We start from the raw sequence: 26,682 nt of genomic DNA, 5'->3' as shown, positions 1-26,682 counted from the left end.
GGTAGTGCCACACAGCCCACAGCCCCCTGGTAGGTAGTGCCACACTGCCCACTGCCCCCTTGTAGGTAATGCAAGGACTACAAAATGACCCTGATAGCTGGCGGGCAATAGACATTCAAAAAAGGACAACTGTGCAGGAGCACACAAAATACCCAGCTATCAAATAAATGTGTGGAAATAAACTAAGATATAACTTTTATTTAGTCTAGCTAAAGGATTAATCCTTTTATCTAGATTAAATAAAAGTTATATCTTAGTTTATTTCCACACTTTTTTTTTTAAAACCCGGGAAAGCTGGGTATTTTGTGTGCTCCTGCACAGTTGTCCTTTTTTGTAGGTAGTGCCACACAGCCCACAGCCCCCCTGTAGATAGCAACCCCCCTCCCCCTTCCAGTATAGAAAAAACCACTGTAGCTCCCTGAAGGAGCGGAATCCCCTTTTGGCCGGGGATTCCGCTCCTGGAGAGCTGCTTGATGTCTCTGTCCATATATGGACAGGACAGTGACATCAGGGAAAACTCCTGAAGCGGAATCCCCGGTCACAGCATTGCAGACGCTATGACCGTCGATTCCACTCCAGGAGAAGCTCCTGTCGTCTGTGTCCATGACGTCATTGGCTTCTCCTGGAGTGGAAACCCCTGTCATAGCGTCTGCAACGCTGTGACCGGGGATTCCGCTTCAGGAGTTTCCCCTGATGTCACTGTCCATATATGGACAGAAACATCAAGCAACGCTGCAGGAGCGGAATCCCCGGCCACACGGGGATTCCGCTCCTTCAGGGAGCTACAGTGGCGCTAGTAGATATCAGAGCAGGGAGATACCTCCCTGCTCTGCTATAGTGCCGTCACTACCGCTATAGCAGCCGCAGCAGCTGCTAGCGGCGCCACCGCCCTCATGCCCAGTGTCACCGCTAGCAGCCGCTATGGCTGCTACATCGGTAGCGACGGCCACTAAGTGAAGAAGCGCCCGGGTGGAAAGGCGGCTGCAGTTAGTGTGTGTATCCCCGCTGGTAGTTGCAACGGCGCGGGGATACGCACACTCGCTGTGGCCCCTCTTGCAGTGTGGTGTCTGGCGCCCTGTGCGACCGCACTAGTCGAACATATCTAAGGCCGGCCATGCTCGGAGACATCGAAAACTTCAGATTTTCAAAACAAAACATTTGTGTTTTTTGTGAGGAGAATTTACTGCAATCCAGAATCCATTAAACGTAATTGAAAACAGTTTGCTCTAAACAAGAAGAAGCAAATTACACCAGGTCATGTTATGTGACTACAGTACATTTTATTTTTTCTGCTACTCTGCTTGAAGGAAATTCCAAGATATACACTTTATACTGTGGCCATCCCTTTCCTTTGAATATATTTTCAAATAAGTCCTAAATTCCCTGGCCAATAAATAACCACACTTGATCATGAAATTTGGTCGTGGAGGGATCAGTCACAGCTTTATTACTATAAACATGTTCAACTAAGAATTGTCATGGACAACCAAACTTTTTATTTTCTTGCAAGCACTCTGTAATTGAAGAGGTTTGCCAGAGATCATACTCTCGGAGAGCATGATGCCCTTCAATAATAACCATATCTTCTCATCTTTAGCATCAAACTAGAATCAAATAATGCATATCATTTGCCCAAAGACACTACAAATAAAGCTCGGACCCCCACCAATCCAAACTTCTGACATGTCACTATGACATGTCAGAAGTTTGTAAAACGTTTAGCTACGCTTTAAGCATTGTAACAAGTATTTCTATAAAATGAACAAGCATTAAAATTAAAATCCCGTCAAAACCACTGCAGGTCCAAAAGATTTTTCCATGTTCCAACGGATGCCATATTACTGAGATATTTTCCCCTAGAATTAACAGTACCGTATGGATGCACCATACAGCGTCAAACAGAGTGCCTATAGCTTCATAGTACAGAGTTGTGGGGACTCCATGTGACAGGCTCTGTAATATTAATTTATATATTTTTGCAGTATATGAACATTTACTGTGAAATCATTATGTATCATATTCTATTAAGAAGATCCCACCTTCATCCGATCTATTTCTGAAATAGATTTACATCTCAAGCCAGAATCATTTAGAGTTCCTTGCAGTGACCTCCTGCATGCTGTGAATTCACAGAAGTCTTGTTTTCACATAATTCATTTTCAGGTTTAAGTAACACGACTGAGTTCCGTTAAACATGTTTTCATTTTCTCAACACTGTTCTAACACCACACACCTGCAGGTGAAAAACACACTCAGTTCTTTAAATAATGCAGCCGCTCGTAATCTCATTATTCAACTCATTGGGTTTTCTGAAACTGTAGTGTTAAGAAAGTAGGGAATAAAAGGTTCTCACATAGCCCTTTGTTCATTATAAGGGAGCTATTTTGTTGATTGTGCAACAAGGTCGGGTAAGGTGAACCTCTTTAGCTTTATTCACCATGTCATGGCCAAATATTCAACTTTACCAAATGTATACCAATTTTATGTTTTATTATAAGGTAAGATATAGCATGCAATTATTTTGTTTTAGAATAAAGTGAGTGTATGATTTCTCCCTCCCTCACTCCCCCTGCAGAGTCTGCTGTGGGTGCACTCCTCTCTATTTACACAAAAACACAGACTATGTGACTCTCTCCCTCGCCCTGGGTGTTTTCCTCCCCATCTATACTTTGATACTGTACAGCATGTGTGATCTGCCCTCTCTAAAGCCTAAGATGCTTTCTTCCCTTTCCACTCTCTGATCTGATCTCCCTGTACAATCTCCCCTCTCTGCTGCTATGTCTAACACTGAGAGAAGGGAGAGAGCAGAGAGAGCTGATATAGTCAGGAGCGGCTCAATGTCAGAAATGCAGGACAATCAGCTATGCACAGGAGTTACAGAATATTGTTAGTGAAGACTATTTAAAAGTTGCTTAATTTTGCACTTCAGTGCAAAGGTCTCCATGGCCTGTAAAGCTGAACTCTGGTTGCTGTGGTTAACAAGGCCACTTCTTCTTTAAGATTTTGATATGAGACCTACTATGCACAAGGCCTTACAATTAGATATATAATCAGATATAACATTGACTACTAAAGCATGTGTAAAGTGCCCTGACAAAGACATGTTAATATGTGAATCTGCACGTATTACAATTTACAATGCGTACAGTGATAATGGAGTACCGTGAGCCTTTTTGGCCAATCAGAAACACTAAGGCTTTCATGTTGGTCTTTTAAACTGGGCTCAATCATTTTTACACCCTTAAAGATTTGTATGTTGAAGGGGTTGTCTCATTTAGACGAACCCCTGGATGCCTTATTACTGTAGATGAACATCTTACTGGGGGGCCCTCTTCCGTGTATGTATTGCATGGTATCATTGAATCATTTGAAAGGGATACTACATTTCCCTTACTACTGATCGCTCCTAAAACTGGAGCCATGGCAATTGAGCAGACTTCAATTTAAAAATGGATTGTGATGATGAGACAAGCCAGCTACAACTATCCTTTAATACCATTTCTAAGTAATTGTTACTTATTGTTTACAACAAAAAAATGTGAAAAATTATGTGGCAGTGCAGTTTTGTTCTATTTGAATTTTTGGCCAAAATTATGACCAGGAAACTTCATATACCTGCAATCCCTTTGTATATGTACTAATGCACTAAGGCAGACCTAGATAAAAAGAATTCCCTTTAATCAGATAAATGATTCAACATTTTTTGAGTATTGGCCTGTTCTTCTGATAACATTATACATGCAAAAACACTGCTACAGTTGGGGGAATATTACTATAAAAAAATAATTTGTGATTAAAGCAAAAATTATAAAATTAGAAACTTTTTTTCATTAATATATTTGGGAAATTCTTGGTCGATTTTTCTTATTAAATGCTAAAGTCTTAAAGGGGTTGCCAGGTTTAGAAATCCCAGTTTCATAAACCCTATTAGGAAATTCTGAATAAATAGAGAGGGCCCCCTGTTCAGGATTCTCATCTCTGCGCCAGAGTGGAGAGCGGTTACAAAGTGTGTTTCTCGCTCTGTAGGACCTGTCCTGTCCTGCATTACACAGACAATCCATTGATTTGAATTAGCACTGTGTAGTGCTTCATTTCCCCTGTGGTGGCGCTGCAAGGAAATTCAACACTTATTGGCAGGATTCCACATAGATTATAGCTGATCGCTGGGGTTCCCAGCAGGGGGACACTTTGTGATCAATTTATTGTCAAGGAACCCTTTTTAAAAATAGGGATTTTCAAAGCAGAGAACCCCTTAAACATCAAGCGGCCAATACCTTTTCGGAGCGGTGGAGCAGATTTCCATTGGTCTAAGAAAACTGGATGATCACCACATAAGTAAAGATTATCCCTTATTGCTGAGAAGAGGTTAGATTGGTAGAACTATCTTCATGCCCGTCGTCCCCTCCAGTGTTGAAACTCCTTTCCGACGTGTAAATTAAAAAGGTCATTCCTGAAAAATCTTGAGCCCCCTCTTCTCTAGTTTCTGTTTTCATGTCATTGAATTGATAATACTCTCATTCGTTTTTTAGAGTGATGTTAGGGACTAGAGACACAGCAGGTTGAAGAGGAAAGTTAGATGTTCAGGAAGTAAAAGCTCAACATAAATGTATTTTGGGACTTATTCCTGACTCAGACCCATCTGAACATGTACAGTTTATATTTTTAATCAGTTTTGACAGGAAAATGTTCTGCAAGTCCCTAGAGAAATGAATAAACTAATACAGCAGCGACATTAAAGAAGAGGCTCTATCATCAAAACTGTGCAGGATTTTTATCTACTGCGTGAAGCTTCTATTAATATCATATTTATCCAATTTCCATGCGTAAATGCTTGCAGCATGTCTAGACCAGTATAAAAGTAGGTGTCATCATGTTCACTATAACAACATATCTAGAAAGACTTCTTATTTGTAGCCGTAGTGTTACCAGGTTTCAAGTTCCGATATTACCTTATTGGTGTGATAAACCTACTTCTCTGGAGTAATGATGTTTAGCGGTAGCAAGGAGATGCGACCAGCTAAGACATAGTACCACGCTCCTAAATTTTTAAGAATGAGTCCAATCAGCCACACCACTTTCTCTAGACACCGTCCAGGTAGGCATAAAAAGTGTTAAAACAAATAGACATTTAGTGTGTGTTATTTCTTGGAGCATTTTACAATAGAATGCTGGTGTATTCTGACCCTGGAGGGTTTTAAAACAGTGCAGGTGTCAGTGCCTATAGAAGGTGGCTGGATCCAAAGGGAATAATTTGAAATACCTTGCTCCAACTGAGGGTTATAAAGCTTCTGGTTATAGTACCATTATGTTATTCTGTATTCGGAGGGAAAGCCACACCTTGTGCAGAAATTTCTTTAAAAAACTTGAGAAGTGTATGACGCTGATTGGTCACTGATTGGTCAGCGTCATACACTCCTCTGTACAACGCCCAGTTGGTAAAAAGTAAAAACACGCCCAGTTGTCTATTAAGAAACTAATTCGCATAAATCTAAAATTGCTCATAACTTGCTAAAAAATTATTGTTTTTCAAAATAAAAACCACTGTTGTTATCTACATTACAGCGCCAATCAGATTATGTAGGAGATAGGGCACTTATAATCTGGTGTCAGAGCCTCTTTAATATCCTGTACCTCTGCTCCTCCAAGAATCTTGCTTTCATTATTCTGTGGGCAGGACTTGGAAACCTCATTTTTATACACGTAATGGATCTACAGAGCAACAGTAGATTTTATTTTACAGATAAATATGTAATGAGATAGAACACATGCTTCCAAGGGATCAACCTAGGCCTCAACTGAAGTGGGAGGCTTGGTTTCTCCAATGTAACCTACCCCCCAGCAGTAGCTTAGGGTTTAATAAATCAGTACCTTTGTAGGCCTCATGGGTGACTTGTCAGGTTTTGTGGTGGCTTAGGCTCCGTTCACATCTGCACTAGGGTACCGTTCCGACGTTCCATCTGAGCTTTTCGTCGGAACGGTACCCTGACTGACACAAACGGAAACCAAATATTTACGTTTCCATCACCCTTGATTTCAATAATGATGGATCCGGTGCCAATGGTTTCTGTTTGTCTCAGTTGTGCAAGGGTCAATAGCGTAGTCAACTACGCTATTGATTCCGTCAAAACGATGGAACCCCTACACAACTGAGACAAACGGAAACCATTGGCACCGGATCCGTCACCAATGAAATCAATGGTGATGGAAACGGAAACCTTTGGTTTCCGTTTGTGTCAGTCAGGGTCCCGTTCCGACGCAAAGCTCAGACGGAACGTCGGAACGGGACTCTAGCGCAGATGTGAAGGAAGCCTTAACGCTACTGCTTTGCAGAATACCAAATCTACCCATTCAGACTCGTATGCACATAAAAACTAAGGTTGAGAAATACTTTACCAAAACAGGCTTTTTGTTGCAAGATAGAAGCCAGCAGTGTTTTATGAGACTGCAATAAGATTACAGTCTATTGTTAGGGTACAATCATGACTCCACACGAAAATTACATGAAATCCAGTAATTTCACCCTCCCGGAACTCTGATAATTCTTGCTGGTAACTTTGCTGTCCATGCACAACAGCGTGGGCCTCAGGATCAGTTACACTGAGGAAACCCCACAACTTTTTCCAACTTTACCTATGAAGCTGGGAACCCAGAAGGCACACATCAACAAGCACATTCAGCAAATTATCAGAGGTTTCACTCCTCAGACTCTTTATACACACGCTGTGGTTGGTCTTAGCAACTATTACATTTGGCCTTCCTCCCGCTCTCTCAAAATGTTCCCAGGCGCTTCCTCTTTCCAATGTGTCCAGTCAGGACACAGTCTTTACAAAAATGACTTCTGCATCCCCAGTAAGTGCACTCATATTAATGCCCTGTTATATATCTGCTTCTACTATGGGGAACATCAGATACAGAAGGGCAACTAGAAAGGACTTAACATGGCGGGCACACCCTGCCCCTCCACCCCCTTACATTTTCCATGCTCCTCAGCTTGCTGTCATTAGTTTTAGCACAAGTGACACTATTAGAGTGCAAAGTGTTATAATATATTATATTTTGCCACCTTTACCTTTCATGAAGCAACTTCTTCTTTTGATCTTACTTATGGTTTTGGTTGCAGAACTTCTCTATTTAAGTCTCTTCAGAAAAAGTTTCTTTGAATAGTCTAACACATCTGCCTTTTGTCCACAAGCACGACATGTGCCACGGCCAAAGTTGTTATGTTGCCCTAACGTTTTGCAGTCACACAATAGTCACAGTAAATCACAGGTTTCCATAACCTCAATTTATCCCTATGTGGGAAAAATCCTATGTACACTGCCCCCCCCCCCCCCCCCCCCCATAGGGAGGCAATAAAATCATGTGCAGGTCAAAGTAAACCACAATTTTACAGCGACTGTCGCCATGGAAGTCTAGTTTTAAAAATATTAATTGCCACTTGATCATGCCAATTCATTAAGTTGGGACATCTTATTTGGCCTCTTTTACATGGCAGTCTGTTCAGTATTTTTCATCAGTATTTATAAGCGTATGTTCACACAGCATACGTTTGAGGCAGAAAAATACAGGGTATCTAGAGAAAATAGCCTTTGAATCTAGGCGTTTTTGGAGCTGATTTTCAAAGTGTTTTTTTTAATTTTGTAAGAGTTTTTGAAGTATATTTGGAAGCGTTTTTCACCCGTTTTTCAAGCGTATTTTCAAGCGTATTTTGAGGAATATTTTTTAAGCGTTTTGTTATAGTGTCAATGGAATATCAGCTTCGGAAATGCTTCAAGAAGAGACATATCACTTCTTTTTGATGAGGCTTTTTTTTTTAACTCAGCAGCATATAAATATGGCACATATGAACAACACGGTTGTAAGAAACTGTCCGCAGGCGTATTTCAAGTGTATTTTGGAACGTAATACGAGCGTTTTATGATCCAAAACACGCCTGAAAATAAACCGTGTGAACATACAGAAAAAAAGAATAATGTAAAGAAGTGTTACTCTTCCGTGTTTTGGACCCCTGCGTGGTTTTGGCTTACAAATACCGATGCAAAATACTGACCAAAATACTAAGTGGCCTTAAATGGGCTGTACAGGATTAGAAAAATATGGCTGTTTTCTTCCAGAAACAGCACCACACCTGTCCATGGTTTGTGTCTGGTATTGCAGCTTAGCTCCAATGAAGTGAATTGGGCTGAGCTGCAATACCACACACAACCTGTGGACAGGTGCAGGTTTTTTTTTTTGGTTTTTTTTTTAAAGAAAGCAGTCATGTTTTTCTTTTTCTGGAAAACCCTTTAAGTGGAGGAAAGGCAGATAATATTGCAGTTGAGGGCAAGTGGTGGTTTGAGAGTGAAATTCAAGATGAAAATTATTCTTGAACTGTTTAAATATATCAAGTCCCCAGTTTTTTGGTAAAAATTTAAAGGAAGACCCTAATCCAATGGCAAAAATCTCTGCCATTGGGTAAGGGTCTTTTTTTTTTTTTAAATTATTATTATTAGTATTATTATTATGATATAAAATAACTGTATACAATCCAATCCTACAAATGATGAGCAGCGGCGAGAATGATATCATCTTTGGAGCCAAATACAATGAAATGTTATTATGTAGAATAAGGGGCTTATTTTTGTGTCTATGCAAACTCATTGCATTGTGGGAATGATAAAGATTAATCAAATAAATGTAATGAACGTCTAGCTGCTAATAGGTTGACACTGGCACCCATTTTTAATAAATTTGTTGCTTTAAAGAGAAAAAAAAGCAGACGCTATATAATAATCCCTACCGTATATAAAACATTACACTCTATATATAGCAGTAAATCGTTCGAGTTGTTATATCTATTTGTTCCGATGTTAAATGTACATTATTTCTGTATTGGAGTGTGTTCTAGCTCTGTAGCTCTTATGCTTATCTTGTGTTCAGAACACACTATTTCTGGTATATTTTATCACAAGGCTGCTCTATTTAAAGCCTGCCTACAGAATAATTGCATGTTCTCTGCCCCATACTAAGCCAATCTAAAAATGAGCAATTCTCACATTACATTCTGCTGTCGGCGGTTGTATTGCTTTAATATAAATGGCAGCTTGAACTATCAATGCTTTAGAATCATTTGCCATTTTAACAGATTGTCACACTTTGGCCTATGACTAGAATGGATAGATTAAATGCTGCCATTTACGGCTAATTTCCATGGTTTGTTTAATGAAAATCTACCCTTGCAATTTAAGACAAATGTGTAGAATAACAGCTTTCCGCCATTTATTGGATGCAGTCGCTGCCCCGATACAGATGTGTACATGTTCCGGATAAGGTACTGCACTGAAAACAGGGTCAATGCTCAGTGTAAGGCCTCATTCACATGACAAATGAAAAATATTGTTTCATGAGGAACCCTGTATTTCTTCTGTGTGATATCACAACTTTTTCTGTAAAATTTGGGTCCCGTACTTGTTCCATAAGCGTTACGTATGTTAATAGAAAGAGGAAAGAACCCCCCCCAGAAGATAACATTAGCTCCATATCACGGATCTGTAACATAGAACACTGGCATGGATCCATAATATGGCTTTGTGTATGAGGCTTATGACATGGGCCCACAGAGGACATAATTCTGAGGACTTGTCCTAAATGGGGTTTTCTGAGATCCTCCCCCCCAAAACAATCATAGCAAAAAACATGTTTACATACCGTACCCAACATGATAAGACCATGTGTGCAAAAATTTTTGTTAATTATCGATACCTGTGTTCCCGGCATGTATTGCTGAGCCTACAGTTCCCATAATGCTTGGCAGCGTAAGCAGCGTGTAGTAGGCTCCTCCCTCTGTTTCCTAGAAGGCTCTCAAGAAAAGTAAAGAGAAACTACAGCTAAGGCTTCGTTCACATCTGCATCAGGGCACCGTTCCGACGTTCCGTCTGAGCTTTCCGTCTTAACGGAGCCCTGACAGAAACAAACGGAAACCATAGGTTTCCATTTCCATCACCATTGATTTCAATGGTGACGGATCCGGTGCAAATGGTTAACGTTTGTCTCAATTGTGCAAGGGTTCCGTCGTTTTGGCGGAATAGCGTAGTAGATCTAAATCAAAAACTTAGACAATCCACTATGCTTATATAGACACATACTAACAGTGCTGTTGGTACCACTCTATGGACCCTCATGTAACCTTTTTATTATACAATAAGGTATGCAATTCTTTTGGAAGCCACTTATTTTGGTGCTCCAGACTGATGGTAGACCGACACCTATGATCTCATCCAACATCAATTGATATTATTGTTTGACTTAAATCTGATGCTTTCTTTTGCTATAGTCCTCATTGAGGTTGTCTGTTAGCTTTGTATTTATGAATCAGAGTTTTACATTATTGTCTGGGCTGTTTAGATTTACCAATGAATCTCCATACTATCTTCATTTCATTCTGTCTGCTGTGTATGATTATTTTTTTTTTCAATAATGACTGTTCTTCTGAATGTAAAGACATAGCCAAATCTGCTTATCTATCTATCTATCTATCTATCTATCTATCTATCTATCTATCTATCTATCTATCTATCTCTCTCTCTCTCTCTCTCTCTCTCTCTCTCTCTCTCTCTCTCTCTCTCTCTCTCTCTCTCTCTCTCTATCTATCTATCTATCTCTATCTATCTATCTATCTATCTATCTATCTATCTCATATCTATCTATCTATCTATCTATCTATCTAATCTATCTCATTACCACTAATACATTTACAGGGACCTGTTTATGTTCCTTTATTTATCTTGATGGTTTGTCCTGAATCAGTTCACAATGTCTACATAATCCATACGTACAGGAGGAATGAATCAAGGCTTTCTTTCACTAGGGGCATTGATTTAGTCTGGCACCCCTCCTGCACAAAGTAATACATAAAGCATACAAAATCTCAGTAGGCTAATGTACATACATGGATTCGTAATTCAATGGCCCAATCATCCGCCTGCCATGGCACACTTACTGCTGGGTGGCAGCAATTCTCTCTTTCCCTATACACAGTGACTACTGCCAATCAGTGACTCCCCCCCCCCCCTATAATAGAGAATCGCTAACAAACAGCAGTTCTCACTCTGTATAACCTGGACAACAATTCATATGAGCGGACATTTGTAAAACGACATTTCCCCTAAATCTGCCACTGCAGGCGACTTCCCCTGGCTAAATCACATTAAAGGGGTTATCTGTGATGAGAATGCCTTTATTACAGTTTTTATTGTTAGGTTATTGTAAAAGAAATGTTCACAAAAAATTTCTATCTCTATTAAAACCATAATGTTGGATAAACATAAATTATTAGAATAACCGAATCTTATTTTTAAAGCCTATGATCATTCTGTGTATGTAGCATGGATGGTATATGGTGACATAAACTCAGATCAATTGATTTAAATTGTCGGTAATAAATGTTCTTCAAACTTGTAAATTAGGAATATGGCTTTCCACATTGCATATATGATATCATAGCATGTCCTACAATATTTTCTGGTTATTTGTATTTTTACACTTATAGATTTTCCCTATATAGGTTAATATTTACAATATTGCACATTTCGAGGTTCCCAATTACATGTTTGGTTCTATTTTTTTCCACCGGGAATTAGTCATCCATTGAAAGTGATAAGGATGCTGGGACATTTATGTGCAAAAGAGAATAATCAGACAAATTATACTGGTGGACCCTTCCCCTGATGGATGAATAACACGATTCTTCCTTTTCAAACTATTTGCATCTCTGTGTAATTGCTTGTAAATGTCAAATGTCCCCCATAATAAAAGTTGTAGAAAAATACTTGATGATGTGTTTATGTGCAGTAGTTACATCGTTTATATGTATTTTCATCTTTCTAGGAGAAGGAGAACTATTAAAAGCCAGCAGTTCTATTAGCCGCAGTATGGCGGAGATAAAGTCTTTCATCGCCAAGTCAGAGGTTGCATTAACAGCAGTGATACCGGCAGCACTTATGAAGAGCACCAATGGCAGTGCGATCAATGTTTCTGAGTCCGAAGAAGAGAAAGCCAAGAAACTATTGTACTGTTCACTATGCAAAGTAGCAGTCAATTCTTTGTCACAGCTAGAGGCACACAATACAGGTAGGATCTACATTTTCACATTTTCACCTACAGTATAGTTGCCAATAATACCCCACAGTGCCACTAGGTGGTTTTTATTGCATATGCATTTCATGCACCTGAGTGGGAGCTGTAGAAATCAAAATGCATTGAGCTCCCCCTTGTGGCGGCTATAGGCAGACAGAATAATGTAACTTTACAGCTTTGTGAAGGGAGGGAGGGAGAGGAATTAGTACGCTGTATCAGAGGAGCAAAACTCTGAACTCTTCAGAGACAGTGACAGTGACACTTCAACCCCTTTATCACCCTACAGATAAAATCATTGTTATCACACTTTGACGACTATTTTTAGAGGCGACACTCACCTCCACTATGATGACTCTATGATTTTGGCCTTCTGATTACAATTAGGGTCTATCCTGTTATTATCCACATTGTGTCATATTTTTTTTTTACATGCTGCCTTGTTGTAACCATGCCACACCTGTAACAGTTTCAAAGATGTTATTTAGTGACTTCTTATTTTAGTAACTGGCAAAGATAAGTAACGATCAGACTGGATGTGATGACAGCCCCCACAAGAATTGTCACTCAACCAAATGTTAGATCTCCCTAGTTATATAGTAATATATCTCCTTCTCCAATATCACCACATAGCTAGAATTACCTGAACACCCATTATACACCTTCTTATGATATTTTATTCTTAGTACTGTGGGAAGCACAGACGCACATATATAAGGTACAGCACAAGTGTTCACTTTGTAAAAAATCTGGATGACAACCTCAGTGGAAGCTGCAATGACATATCTATTGCCACACAGCTTTCCAATAAATTGATATAAAGAGGAAATAGCTGAATTTTTTCAACTTGACTAAAGACTTGACAAAACAACTTAAGGGTATGTGCACACACAATAATTACGTCCATAATTGACGCACGAATTTCGGCCGCAAGTACCGGACCGAACACAGTGCAGGGAGCCGGGCTCCTAGCATCATAGTTATGTACGACGGTAGGAGTCCCTGCCTCTGCGTGGAACTACTGTCCCGTACTGTAATCATGTTTTCAGTACGGGACAGTTGTCCGGCAGCGAGGCAGGGACTCCTAGCATCGTACATAAGTATGATGCTAGGAGCCCGGCTCCCTGCACTGTGTTCGGTCCGGTACTTGCGGCCGAAATACGTCCGTCAATTACGGACGTAATTAGTGTGTGTGCACATCCCTTAAAGAGGACCTGTCACTAGGTCATATAAGTTGAACTGGTTATCTGACCTGAATACTGCTGTCTCCCTGATTCTAGTGCTGTTTTTATTTTCTTGGCGATAAGGCCCACTGCTAATTTGCTGTTGTTAGCCAACGGGGTGGAGCTAGCTACCCTGCCTCTGATGTTGACCAATCAGCGTGAGGCAGCTTGAGGGTAGTTCACGCCCTGTTGGCTAACTACAGCAAATTTGCATAGAGTGAGTCAACACAATGGAGGGCCATATCTCTGGAATGGGGGTGGGGTTCAGGAAACAAAAACAGCGTTGGAAACAGGGAGACAGCGCTATTCAGGTTAGTAAACCAGTTCAACTTATATTACCTGGTGACAGGTCCTCTTTAAGTATTTGTATTTGATTTTATATTTTATTTGGAAATGCTCTAGAAGTGTAATGATAGAGAATTCATAGTTTCACATTCTTGTGTTTACCAATCTACTTTACCTAATATCTGTAAGTTACTAAGAAGAATCCTGTTTTATTTTGTTAAGGTTCTAAACACAAGACAATGCTAGAGGCTCGGAACGGTGCAGGTCCAATTAAATCCTATCCCAGGTCCGGTTCCAGACTAAAACTCCAAAATGGCAGCAAAGGTTCAGGACTACAGAACAAAACTTTTCATTGTGAAATCTGCGATGTCCATGTAAATTCAGAAATCCAACTTAAACAGGTACTGTAACTAAACATTGTAATCAGAACTTGACCAATTATTTCATTTTAGCAGTTCATTATGATGACTTGTTAATAACAGTTTGGTGTTTGTTTTACTGTCTTTTGGCCACTTTTTCACTGCAGCCAAAATACACAGTAGATTCCCGATGGTGGATCCCACAGTGTTTGCTGGGTGCACTGGCAATCGAATGGCACCCATACACATTAGATAAAAGGTGGCTTGTTCAGCCAAGAGCTGTTTTAAAATGTTGAATTAACAATTATTCTGACTTCTGAGTAAAAAATGAAAGATGTTGTAAAATGTGAATAACCATTTTGTAATTAAAGCTCCCAATGCTTGAACCAGAAAAAGTTGTGACACCAGCAGGGGGAATACTGCGTTACTCCGGACACATTCACATGAAAAGGACATTATGTTAAAAGGATTGTCCAGGATTAGTTAAAAAAAAAAATAGCTGCTTTGTACAAAAAACAGTGCCATATCTGTCTACAGGTTGTAAATGGTATTGCAGCTCAGCCTAATTTACTTCAATGGCGCTTAGCTGCAATACCAGACACAACCCATGGACAGGTGTGGTGCTGTTTCTTGAAGAAGGCAGCCATGTTATTCTTAACCTGTTTAAAGAGGCTCTATCACCAGATTTTGCACCCCTATCTGCTATTGCAGCAGATCGGCGCTGCAATGTAGATTACAGTAAAGTTTTTATTTTTTAAAAAACGAGCATTTTTGGCCAAGTTATGACTATTTTTGTATTTATGCAAATGAGGCTTGCCAAAAGTACAACTGGGCGTGTTTAAAAGTAAAAGTCCAAGTGGGCGTGTATTATGTGTGTACATCGGGGCGTTTTTACTTCTTTTACTAGCTGGGCGTTCTGACGAGAAGTATCATCCACTTCTCTTCAGAACGCCCAGCTTCTGGCAGTGCAGACACAGCCGTGTTCTCGAGGGATCACGCTGTGACGTCACTCACAGGTCCTGCATCGTGTCGGACGAGCGAGGACACATCGGCACCAGAGGCTACAGTTGATTCTGCAGCAGCATCGGCGTTTGCAGGTAAGTCGATGTAGCTACTTACCTGCAAACGCTGATGCTGCTGCAGAATCAACTGTAGCCTCTGGTGCCGATGTGTCCTCGCTCGTCTGATACGATGCAGGACCTGGGGAAGTGACGTCACAGCGTGATCTGCCAGAAGCTGGGCGTTCTGAAGAGAAGTGGATGATACTTCTCGTCAGAACGCCCAGCTAGTAAAAGTAGTAAACACGCCCCGATGTACGCACATAATACACGCCCAGTTGTACTTTTACTTTTCAACACGCCCAGTTGTACTTTTGCAAGCCTCATTTGCATAAATACTAAAATGGTCATAACTTGGCCAAAAATGCTCGTTTTTTAAAAATAAAAACGTTACTGTAATCTACATTGCAGCGCCTATCTGCTGCAATAGCAGATAGGGGTTGCAAAATCTGGTGACAGAGCCTCTTTAACCCCTTTAAAATTGGCCATGCCGAGTCTGCCAGGGAGAGATCTGCTGTTTGCAATGCCCCTCTGCTCTGACTAATAGAGGTATACCCTCTTTGATGTACATATGCCCTAAAAGGGCATATAGGCAGGAGTTTTACATATGGAATAACCCCGTTAATTTTGAGATGCTGGCTTCTTACTCCCTTTTTTACTATAATTGTTCATGGTGTTACCACCCAATTTTTACTTGGAGGTCCTTAATTCTCTTTTTATCTTTCTTTCCTTCCGAAAGTACAAACCTCATTGCCACAGCTCTTCTTTTTATGTGAAATATGTGATACTTCCAAAAAATACTTGAGACACATAAGTGAACATTCATAATAGTGCGATCAAACAAGGGAACAAGTATCTTTGTTTTGAGTGATACCTTCTGACATGTTTTTGAATTATTTTTGAAATGACTTTGTTTTATACTTTGTTAATAAAATTTTATGTTTTTTTTTTAACCAAGATATCATATAATAAATAGATGATGCTTAAACCTTCATACAGTCAACTGAAGAATGGGGGCTGCTAACCCATTTGGTCACTAGTGACATTTCCAAAGTTTTTTATCTTCTTAAAAAGAAATCCATCGAAGCTTAATCTTCTGACATATAGATCTGTGTCAGATGATAACATTAATGAAGTCCATTAACTTGGACCACCACTGATTTACAAAAGAAAGGTCCTGTGATGGCCCTAAGGCCGAATTCAGACGACCGTGGTATACGTCTGTGTAACGGCCGGTAAAACAACGGACGCATGTATTTCAATGGGGCCATTCACACGCCTGTGTTTCAACGGACCGTCTGAAGGGTCCGTTGAAAAATAGAACATGTCCTATTTATTTCCGTTCCCTCGATAGACTGAAGTCTATGGGGATCCGTGAAAACGGGACCCACACGATAGTCTGAATTTGGCCTTAGACTTATCAAACCTATTCAGCACCACTGACACAAAATTCTAACCAAGCAATGGCTTACAGACTCCATGACGTGATCTGTTGATTTTGGGTGGATTTCCCCTTCTGTATACATTGGTTCCAACTAAATTGATTTGTCTTGTATTATTTCAGCACATCTCCAGCAGAAGACATAAGGACAGAGTAGCAGGAAAGCCAATGAAGCCTAAATATAGCCCATACAACAAACTTCAGCGCAGTCCTAGTATTTTAGCGGTAAGTAAATTGAACTTACAACTGTAAAGGATCTGCCAGGCACAACTTCTGTGGATACGCCCATAGGTAATCAGTCTGCACCTGAGTCTATGTCTCTGAGACTGACTCCATCTTCCCCCACTCAGTATGGCAGGCTTAGGAGTGGGAGAGCCTATCGCAGCCTGGCCAGACGGAGTTAGCTCCCGCCCTCTGTCTATTTATACCTGCCTTTCCTGTTCCTCCTTTGCTTGTGATTCTTCTTGTGTGGTTTCCTGGCCCAGCTACAGCTTCTGACTATTTGATCCTGCTCCATACTGACCCCGGCTTACTGACTACTCTCCTGCTCTGCGTTTGGTACCTCGTGCACTCCTGCTTTGACTCGGCTCGTTCACCACTCTTGTTGCTCACGGTGTTGCCGTGGGCAACTGCCCCATTTCCCTTAGCTTTGTGTTCCCTTGTCTGTTTGTCTCGTGCACTTACTGAGCGTAGGGAACGCCGCCCAGTTGTACCCCGTCGCCTAGGGCGGGTCGTTGCAAGTAGGCAGGGACAGAGTGGTGGGTAGATTAGGGCTCACTTGTCTGTTTCCCTACCCCCATCATTACAACAACTTTATTAGTAATGAATAACATAACAAATATGTAGTTAAAAAGTGGCAGATTCATAGAGAATATACTTGATTTCATAAGAAACAATGGAATTATCTTGTATATTAGTTTTATTAATGACCGTTCAAGACCTCACCCCACTCCCAAAGTTATATTTACCTTTTCCCCACCGTTCCTGAGATCCATGGGTACACGTGCTTGGCAGCTCATGACAACCAATGCTCTGGACCTAAGCGTGCAGCCATATTGCAGGAATATGAAGACCTCCATTAATCTTTGGACCAGTTAGGTATAACTTTAGGAGTGGGATAGGCACCTACTGTGCGAATAAGGCCTTACTATGTATCTACACTTCTTTCAAAACATCTTAGTAGATAGTTAGCGGTAAAATTAAAAGTGAATCGAGCTGGTTAATATTTTCATTCTATAAAGCGGCAGCAGCTGGGGACATGTACTCAGACGGGGACAGGATGGGTGAAGGCAATTGTTACGGTTATACTTTTCTTTACGTACCAACGTTTGTATTATATAGTTGATTGTATTGTGTAGAGCATGACATAGGGGGCACTTACTTCAATTGAAAGTACATTAACTAATGCATTTCATACTGGTGTGCAATTTGTTATAAATGTACTCTTGATGGACTCTCCAGTGCAGTTGGAAGAATGTAGAAAACTTTCAATATTCTGTAGCCTCAGCGGTAGAATCCGTAATAGTTCAGACTGGATAGCCACTCCTTTGTGCTCTCTGCAGGGGTCAAGAGCTCCAATCAGCAACCTGCTGAACCAAACTCCGCACTAAAAGAAAATGAAAAAAGATGCAATCAGGCTTGAAATATAGGAAGACGTATTGAAAGAGGTTCTGCAATTTAAAAATAAAGTGGAGGTCTTGAGGAGCACTGAAACACTGTACTTTAAGTGCTAACACCACTATCATTTCAAATGAACATTCTCGTACAACATGGCAGTTCATTGTTTGACTAGGAAGAGTATAATACTGTGATACTGTGCCATATATTCCATTTTTAATACTCCACTTCCAGTAAAACATTTTTCTAGAATCTGCGTACGCCGTAGAATGTCAAATCTTCAGATATATTGATCGGATTATGGATTTCATGAGGTTATTATACCAAAGTGATGCATTCACTGATTAGGAGTGTAGTCCATGGGTTACCACGATCAAACTGCCCCTAGCCTCGAATCACCGATTGCTAAGAAAGAATGCCACTGAACCCCCAGCCGAATTCTGCCTCTGTCTAATTATCAGTAGCACTGCAGGGGTATTGTAACACTATCTGGCATCTTCTGTGTGGCAAGTCATAGAGAATGGGGGCACTAGGTCTGGCTTTCACTAAAAAGATTGAAAAGTGCCCCTTCTTCTGCTAATAAATGGTAAAACTAAGCAAAATGAAAAACTGAATTTGACTCTGATTACTAGCAGTAACCCCAGTAGCAGTAGTCACAATAGGCCCATCCACAGCATGAAAAGTGTTTGCCTGGTGGTGATATTAAAGAGGCTCTGTCACCAGATTATAAGTGCCCCATCTCCTACATAATGTGATCGGCGCTGTAATGTAGATAACAACAGTGGTTTTTATTTTGAAAAACGATCATTTTTAAGCAAGTTATGAGCAATTTTAGATTTATGCTAATGAATTTCTTGATAGACAACTGGGGGTGTTTTTACTTTTTACCAACTGGGCGTTGTACAGAGGAGTGTATGACGCTGACCAATCAGTGACTAATCAGCATCATACACTTCTCATTGTTCCAGCCCATTGTTACAGTGTGATTGTGCAGTGAAAGAAGCAGGGCTGGAACAATGAGAAGTGTATGACACTGATTAGTCACTGATTGGTCACTGATTGGTCACTGATTGGTCAGCGTCGTACAATCCTCTGTACAACGCCCAGTCGGTAAAAAGTAAAAAAACGCCCATTTGTCTATTAAGAAACTAATTAGCATAAATCTAAAATTGCTCATAACTTGCTCAAAAATGATTGTTTTTCAAAATAAAAAGCACTGGTGTGATCTACATTACAGCGCTGATCAGATTATGTAGGACATAGGGCATTTATAATCTGGTGATAGAGCCTCTTTAACCCAGACCTCATTTTGCTGATTCAGTCGGTGATTCTTCCAGTTCTTAGGGCAGATCTTAGGGAATATCTCATAAAATGCCCCCTGACGCTCTGTATTACACAGTATTCAGAGAGTAACGGGGAGGATTTTTGTTTTTGGGTTGCACATTTAGAGCCATATCTCCCACCCACAAAATGGGGCATAACACCTAACCCCGGGAATTTCATAGAAAAACCTGGAATGGGCCTCACTTATTTACGCTTGCCCTCTTCAGCTAGGGTATTAGGGAACAGACTATGACTAATATGATTTAAAGAGGTTGTCCCCTCTCCAATAATATATGAGAGTATTAGAGCATAAGACATCATAGACCCCCCCCCCTTTATTTAGCTAGAATAGAGACTGCAGCTTCCGCTGGAAATAGGGTTCTCATTTAGACAAGGGGTTGTCCAGGTGACATCCTCTTTAACATGTTTATAATAGGGGGTTTTCTTCTCTCGCACCATCTCCTATTTATCTGTTCCTTGTATCTTTTGCTACTTCCCATAGTCTTAGTGCTTGATGTATATTTTTCGTCTGTTTCTCCCTCTCCTGGAATTTTAATCTTTCGCTCTTGCTCTCCCGTCTTTTCTGTACCTTACATCTTGCAGCGAACTTTCACTGTCGTTACTGTCCTAACTAAAGTGGGGCCAACTTCTAATAACTAGTTTCTATGGGTATAAAATTAAAAAAAAATAACCTTTTCCATATACTAATATCATCGTTTCTCCGGCATTTCTGCGTTGCTGCTGATCCTCATTGCCTGCGGCTGGTCTGATGACGTTTTGTCCATAGTGACGTCACCTCACAAGGCTGCAGTCAGGTGATGTGACATCCTTAGGGGAATGTTGTATATATACAGTAATGTGAGTACATGAAAAAGTATTTTTATTTATCAATTTGGAGAATTCCTTTAAGAATGGAGGGGGTCGTCCAGTTCTCAGCTACTGGGTCCCATAAAAGCTGCTGTGCCTGCTAACTTGGGAGTTACATATTTTCCCATATGTTATATTTGGTCCTAATTGTCCACAACTAGTTATTTCTCCATAATTATTTCTTGCCAATGTACCAATATTCTTTTATTCTACGTCTTCTGTTTCTGGATAAGCTCAGCTTTCAGCTGCATCTCTGTCTTCAGTTTGATAACAGTGATAGCTGCAGATACTGAAATCTCCTTCGCTAACAAGCAATGGCTTGTGGCTGCGGCATCAGACAGGCCGTGTGTGAGATCTGTGAGTACTGACTGTGACTCACCAGACGTGTCATACCTTATTATTCCCTGCAAGGAAATTTACAGCTGTAGTCAATCCAGACAATCTCATTCCAGACAGATTCTCAAATCACCATATAACACAGTACATCAAATCAATAAGAACTATTAAAACTGCCATAAGATGCAAGACGAATAAATAGTAAATATCAGATCCTCCAAGAGATGTGTCCTTTCTTACCTTTTCTCTTATCCTATCCTGAGATGTATGTGGGGAGATGACCAGCTTTGAAAGAAAATATGATTTGGCGATACTCTGTCACGAGATGTCTATACTATCTTTGTCTTATATGGCTACCCAGTGGTTATGAAGTGAATTGCAGCCTGTTTTGCTAGCATGTTGCAATGCTATATTGAATTTGTATCATAAAAAATTGGATTTCTTATATAAATTCAAGCAAAGTTAAGGGTGGACACATCTATAAATCCAGGGAAGGAGCCAAGACTTACCAGTCATGGCCTGCCCTCTTATAACATTATTTCAGTGCCTGATGTGCGCCATCATGCAAACAGATCAGAATCTACACAAGGGCAGCTAAGGCAAGCACTTAGGCACACATAAATGCCACAGATACCCCAATATGTCACAACTGATTGTTGGGGGTTTGACATTTGGGACCCGCCCTTACCGGATCCCTAGAATGATACGCTTGAGTGCTAGTAAAGCCCAGCATCCCCCCTCTGTTCTCAAACTCGGTCCCATGTGTTGGAGTTTTGTTGTGACTGGCGTAGTACCCGGAAAAAGTCAACGCGACCATACTCCATTCATTCTAAGGATCGTTTGAAGTCTCAGAGATGGGACCTCATCGATTTGTAATATATAGCATATTTCAGCAATATGCTATAGCTTACTATGGTATAAGCCCTCACAGATCCTGGTTGCCACACTACGAGAGTGTTGCCAGCCATGCAAGAAAATGCTCTTTGCAAGGGCGTAAGTACCATGGAGGTAGCTCATGTAGTTGTTTTAGGGCCTCTGGGAAGAGGGGACCCATTCCAGGATGGTCTCATACCCATTTAAATAGGTAATTAGAACCTTCAGAGAGATGTGGTCTTCACATGTGCTGCAATAATAGTAAACAAGGAAGTCGAAAATGTACACAAGTATTGAAAATAGGGTTGGGGGCACCTGGGATGTGCTAAAAAGTGCGGTGGTATCAAGAAGCACCTGGAAGCGGCCTCATTTTTTTTCTTTGCTGTGGGGCCCAAGTCCAGTTTGTTACCTAAATGGGGTTTTACAAAACGATTTATATTGTTTGTCACCAATATAAGTGACTCCAGAGTCGCAACTGCTCATCCTCCTCTACACATTTTTTAACCAGCCACTATGTATGGCCAGCTTTACAGAGTGCTTCACAAGAGGATTACCATCCTGTCACATTCTAGAAAATGTTCCTAAAATTGCTTCTCTTGGGAAATTTACTGCATGTAAAGATCATGGTTGCTGTCTGTACCTGCCTTTATTTTCCTAGCTAGTGAAATATAACCACCAAAGTGTGAGAAAGCCTCAGCAATCCCTAGAACCCCAGGGTTGTGTGCTGCATAGCGTAAACTAGTAGTCTGCAACCTGTGGCTCTGCTGCTGCTGGGAACATGCTGGGAGTCGTAGTTTTGCAATAGCTGGAGAGCCACAGGATTCGCAACGTTTTTTAGTCACTATAGTAAAACAGACTACACCATACAATATGATGTAATGAGCTCTTCCAGAATACAGGGTCATGCAAACAGCTTTATTACGGATCCATGTTGTATTAATTCGTAATATGGCACCAATAGAAATCTATGGACCCATGGTGTACCTCCATGTGGCTCAGATTTCATACAGAGGCATACATATCATGGAGAATTGCTTCTAGGGTAAAATGTGGTGCCAAACAGAGGCACCATACGACAATACACGGAGTGCCTACGGCTCCATATTAAGGAGCCATAGGGACTGTTGTGGCAACGTACAGGCTCAGTGCCTCGGAGCCCTATGATAAACAATAGGAAATTAACTTTTGTGTCTATAGTATCTAAAAATGTCTACCCTTCCTGTTCTTTAGAAAATAAACAGCACTATTTTGCGCTATTTGCACACGTAGCGTAAACACTGGAGAATTTCAGGTCGTGTTTTCCGTGCAGAAATTCCGCTGCATTTTCGCAAGAAAGGTTGACATGCTGCAGATTGAGAATTCGCACCGCAGGTCAATTTTCAGTTTCCTGTGTGGATGAGATTTATTAAAATCACTTTGCTGCTACTCTAATACGCCTCAGAATTTCTGCATGGAAAATCCAGAAGGAAACCCCCCCCCCCCCCCCCCCCCCGCAGTATTTACGCTGTGTGTGAACGTACCCTTAGAACGCAAGTTATAGTTCAGCAGATTCAATTGATTTTAGACAATATTTCAGAAGTATCAGTGCTAGTGTGAATAAATTGTGTCTTGAAAAAAGGAAAATGCAATAATTACATTGATTATTTTCAGTGCTAATTGCTTCATTTTAAGCACTATAATTAAATATTCTAGTTTATCAACATTTTACATGGCACATGGTATTATCAGAGTAAGGGTCAGAAGCAGCTGAGCTAATATTATACCTAGTATGTGTTTTAAAATATAAATTTCTGTTTTACGTTATTTTTATTTTCCTCCATTATAACCTGAAAGGAGAAAATACATAAAAATGGGAAAGTATGTATTACTATGCCTAACGAAATTTCACATGTTATTATGAATTGTGGTTTAATATGACAATAAAAGCAAATGAACGTGAGAATAAAGATTAAAGTGAACGCCTAAACAGGGACTGTAACAGAAAAGTAGAGCTTCAAATGTCCCTGTATAGTCATAGAGCTAAATGATGAATTTTGTATTACATTCAATGAAGGATGTGTAAATATGTACCCTGTGAACGCCCCCTAGAGGTGGCTGCAGGCAGCCAGAATTATATAATTTATCTTCATTTGTGTGAAGGGAATAACATACTATGAAGCTCTTCAGAAAAACAGCGCTCTGATGCCTATAAAGATATATTAGGGGAGGGTGGTACAGAAATGGTGTATATTTGATAAGTGGGTGGATGAAAAGTATTAAAATTTGTCTATGTGATCATTTTAATGTTTTGTACTGTTATATAAATTTAATAAAATGAAAAACATTATATATATTTATTTATATATATATTTATATATATATATATCTGTATATATATGTATATATATATATATATATATATATATATATATATATATATATATATATACAATGGAAAAGCAGCAGTACTCAAAATGCAGTTCCAAGATGGTCTCAGGTGCAAGCAGGTAATCCTGATTCAGGGGATATAGATCAATATTGAAGAAAATCCCACAGCACTCCGTGTTAGTGAAAAAAATGGTGGTTTATTAAGCCAGCACAAGCTGCAACGTTTCCGTCCTGCTATAGGATCATATGAACGCTCGTTCCCGATCATTGCCCTGCGTAAACAGGGCAACGATCAGCCGATGAACGGGAAAACGTTTGTTCATCAGCTGATCGTATCGTTTCTGCAGCACAAAATATTATCGTTGTCAGCGGCGCACCTCCCTGTGTAAACAGGGAGATGTGCTGCCGACATGATAGAAATGCATGGGGACGAGCGATCGTAGTAACGATCACTCGTCTCCCTACATTACTGATCATAATGCCTTGTGAAAGGAGCGAACGAACACCGATCAACGAGCTGTTTTGTTGATCGGTGCTCATTTTTACGGCCCGTATTGGCAGTGTAAAAGGACCCTTAGGCAAGCAAGATTTTGGATGTTGTGCTGTAGGCCCTAATACAAGCGATAACTGAGAAAAATATATTAATAAATTAAGTTTATCTTTATCTCATGCCAATTTATTTTTTTCAGGCAAAACTGGCATTCCAGAAAGACATGATCAAGCCTTTAACACCAACTTTCTTGTCTTCACCGCTTATAACATCAACACTCTCATTACCACCACGGCCCCACAATTCTCTGTTTCAGGGGTCTGGGTTAACCCCTACCTTTTTAAGACCAGCACACGCCGCCATTCGAGCAACTACAGCCTCCATTCTGTTTGCACCGTATTAAGAGTATTCGAGCCGGTAGTCGCTTACCATGGACAAGGGACTAGAATCGACAGCTCCTTTACAGAGTCCTTGCACTGTCGTTGCTTCTCTTAAAGGGTCGTTTGAAGACGAGACAGCACACAGGCTCAGCCATTCTTTGCCATTATGAAAAGCTCAGTAAACAATCTCCGAAATACTTGCGGTCTGTGTTGTGAAAAGCAAGCTCTTTCTAAGCTCACGTAGGAACCTTGTCTGTGATCCGTTTTGTTCTTTTGTATCATCAGCAAATGCAGTTGTTGTTTTTTTTTCCTGGCAGACTTGAAAATGGGGGTCTTCCTAGTCCTTTGATGTATATACATGTTTGGAATCCAAATGTCCATCTTGAAGTGTAGAATCTATAGACTAAAGAAAAGTGCTTTATTGTGGATGACACCAAATCAGCGGCTAAAATAAAGTATTATTCTATGTGATCAAATTGTGCAGTTTACAGGGAACGTGTAGTATTGTTCTAGACCCAAACGTTGTCATGTCTTGTATAGTTCTAGAATCTAAATGCTGTGTAACAAATGGAAGGCAACTCAGCTTTGATGCAATTTTATTTTTTTTCATTTGCGTTCCAGTTTTGATAGATGATCCAACCTAGAAAAGCCATATTACATTATATTGTCTTGAAGAGAAATCATCTACGTTCTTTAGTTGCTTTCGAACATAAATCATCTAAGATACTAGTAAAGTAGAGCAAATATATATTTAATATATATACCCAGAATGATCACACAGAACATTTCTTTGTTCTCATATGGAGATAATACAAGTTGTGTAAGTTTATAAATGGTCTATTTTCTGTTTTAAAGCTATTTTCTTTATTTTTATTAATGCCACTTCGTTTTTGGTGGCTCCTTAATGCAATAATGTACAGAGTATAAGGTATTTATAGTTGAATGTCTGTCTTTTTTTTTATTTCTAAACACTAATTGTAATACTGGTATTTTACTGAAGATGTATTCAGTTAAAAGGGTAACATTTGAAATGTTCAATTATTAGGTTGTCACAGCACATTGAACAATGGAGCACAAAAGCAAGCCTTTTCAAGCACATTCATTTAGAGCATTTTTTTTCTGCGGTCATTAATGGTTTTAATTTCTATGTATTTTTTTAATGTACCTTTTCAATAAAATATCATCAAAACCGTTTCAGATGTACTGTATGTGGGTTTTTTTGTAATCTTATGGTAGGTGTCATTCCAAAATACGTCCGCCAGGTGGCAGCACAGATATCATAAGTAATGCATTTAGCTGATTACAAATATAAGGGATTCAAACGTATTTCGGCCGCAAGTCCCGCACCGAACTCAGTGCAGGGAGCCGGGCTCCTAGCATCATACTTATGTACGATGCTAGAAGTCCCTGCCTCGCTGCAGGACCACTGTCACACGTACTGAAAACATGATTACAGTACGGGACAGTTGTCCTGCAGCGAGGCAGAGACTCCTAGCATCGTACATAAGTATGATGCTAGGAGCCCGGCTCCCTGCAGAGTGTTCGGTCCGGGACTTGCGGCCGAAATACGTCCGTCAATTACGGACGTAATTAGTGTGTGTGCACATATGTTCACACGGAGTATTTTGGGGGAGGAATATCTGCCTCAAAGCTCCAAACGGAATTTTGAGGCAGATATTCCTCCCCCAAAATACTCCGTGTGAATAGCAATTATCGCGCCGTTTTTCGCCCGCGGCCATTGAGCGCCGCGGGCATAAAACACGCTTTCTCCTGCCTCCCATTGAAGTCAATGGGAGGTCGGACGCGGAAGCGCCCGAAGATAGGGCATGTCGCTTCTTTTTCCCGCGAGGCAGTTTTACTGCTCGCGGGAAAAAGACGCCGACGCCTCCCATTGAAATCAATGGGAGGCGTTCTCGGGCCGTTTCTGCCGAGTTTTGCGACGCGGTTTCCGC

The 26,682-nt window shown here is 40.4% G+C and overlaps 1 protein-coding gene across 6 annotated transcripts in view; it reads left to right on the top strand.

Moving 5' to 3' along the window:
- The window catches only part of ZNF385B (zinc finger protein 385B), a 384,342-nt gene extending 358,439 nt beyond the window's left edge, over positions 1-25,903 (top strand). For all 6 annotated transcript variants that reach the window (XM_075829528.1, XM_075829525.1, XM_075829527.1 and 3 more), the window contains 4 exons: positions 11,866-12,108; positions 13,842-14,020; positions 16,601-16,702; positions 24,550-25,903. In XM_075829528.1, coding sequence (XP_075685643.1) covers positions 11,866-12,108; positions 13,842-14,020; positions 16,601-16,702; positions 24,550-24,753 — 728 coding nt within the window. In that variant the 3' untranslated portion in view covers positions 24,754-25,903. The remainder of the gene's footprint in view (positions 1-11,865; positions 12,109-13,841; positions 14,021-16,600; positions 16,703-24,549) is intronic.
- Positions 25,904-26,682: the final 779 nt, after the last annotated feature.

The sequence above is a fragment of the Rhinoderma darwinii genome, chromosome 6, assembly GCF_050947455.1.
Source record: "Rhinoderma darwinii isolate aRhiDar2 chromosome 6, aRhiDar2.hap1, whole genome shotgun sequence".
In the NCBI taxonomy this organism is placed as follows: Eukaryota; Metazoa; Chordata; class Amphibia; order Anura; family Rhinodermatidae; genus Rhinoderma; species Rhinoderma darwinii.
The sequence above is the reverse complement of the archived record's forward strand: the minus strand, read 5'-3'. Positions and strand labels throughout refer to the sequence as shown.